The 1,403-nt window shown below is 27.2% G+C and overlaps 1 protein-coding gene across 1 annotated transcript; it reads right to left on the reverse strand.

Moving 5' to 3' along the window:
• Positions 1-117: 117 nt before the first annotated feature.
• PCYB_006510 (CYIR protein) lies at positions 118-377 on the reverse strand (the record flags this gene model as incomplete). Its single annotated transcript, XM_004228072.1, has 1 exon — positions 118-377. A coding segment is annotated over one exon (258 nt), but the record flags the coding sequence as incomplete, so codon positions are not given.
• Positions 378-1,403: the final 1,026 nt, after the last annotated feature.

The following is a 1,403-nucleotide window of genomic DNA, read 5'->3' on the forward strand; positions in this document are numbered from 1 at the left end:
CTGCCTCCAACGAGCCCACGAATCCAGGGACCTAAGGGTGTGAACTTTATTTACAAAATTAAAATATAGATATGTAATACATTTACATATTATTGTTGTACATGTAAAGCACGTTGTTTACAAGTTAGTACTATAATGGTATATGATTACAAAATATATATATACTCTATATAACGCAGTGGCAGTTAATAAAACTGGAGCTGCGCCTAAAATTGAATGAGTAACTTTTTTTCCAATTCCGGAATCTCCACTATCTAACTGGGTATTATAAATATCTGCATCATCATCTTCTAACTCATCTGCAGTTGCTGGGAGCATTTCAATTCGGCCTGGAGATCCATGCGATAAATCATCCCCTGAAGTGTGTCCACTTGTACCTTTAATTGTACTATAACATGGTAATTTTTTTAGCTTAGACACAACATCGTTTTCCTTGTATTTTTGAAAAACTTCTGGACATTCGTATTTATCAGATCTGCAATTTTCCTCAAAGTAATCATATATTGAAATCATTTTTTCAATTTGTTCATTATATGTACATTTATCTTGATCGAGTTTAGCCCGATAAAGTAGGTCAATATAATCAACATAATTATCGTACAATTCTTTTCTTTTCTTCCAGTCTGTTTTCACAATAGTATTGTCTGGCTTACATATTTTATATTGAAAATTATATGGTTGTTTACCAACAATATCATTCCATAAAATTTGGAGATTGGCAAAAATTTTAAGAATAAAAGAATGACTCCTAGAAGGAAAAATATTATGCAATTTATTGTATACCCAATAATTTAATAGAATACAAACATCGTATTCAGGTTTTGAATTGTACGTTAATGAATAATAATGTAAAAATCTTAGGATCTTTTTACAAATTATTTTTATTTGTGACACAGTTCTTTTTACAATTCTTGCATATTTCTTTTTATTTACATCGTCTGTTACCGTTATTTTACTACATATTGTATCATAATTCTGTAAGTCATAAGAATCCTTATCAATAGCATCATAAATTTTTTCTGAGAGCAAATCTTTTTGAGATTCCTGTATTAATTTCTACATAAAAAGTAAATAAGTTGTGTACATAAATGTTTGTTCCCTATACAATTTGTTTAGTTCTTTTTATGTAAAAACCGTATATTAAAAAGTATCATAACATCTAATAATTCATAAGAATAAATTCAAATGTAAATTACTGAAAAATCTGTAAATGTACGTCCCCAAAACATTTTTTAGAATAATAAAAAAAATAATATGGTTTTAAACATTTACTGTTTATATATCTACTGTTTTATCAAATATATTTCAGAGAATATTCGTTTCTCTAAAAGAACATCTAACGCACATTAGAATTTTCAATAGAGATTTTTGTATATTATTATAGTAAGTATAATAAATTATGT

Source organism: Plasmodium cynomolgi (assembly GCF_000321355.1).
Source record: "Plasmodium cynomolgi strain B DNA, scaffold: 1023, whole genome shotgun sequence".
Classification (NCBI taxonomy): Eukaryota; Apicomplexa; class Aconoidasida; order Haemosporida; family Plasmodiidae; genus Plasmodium; species Plasmodium cynomolgi.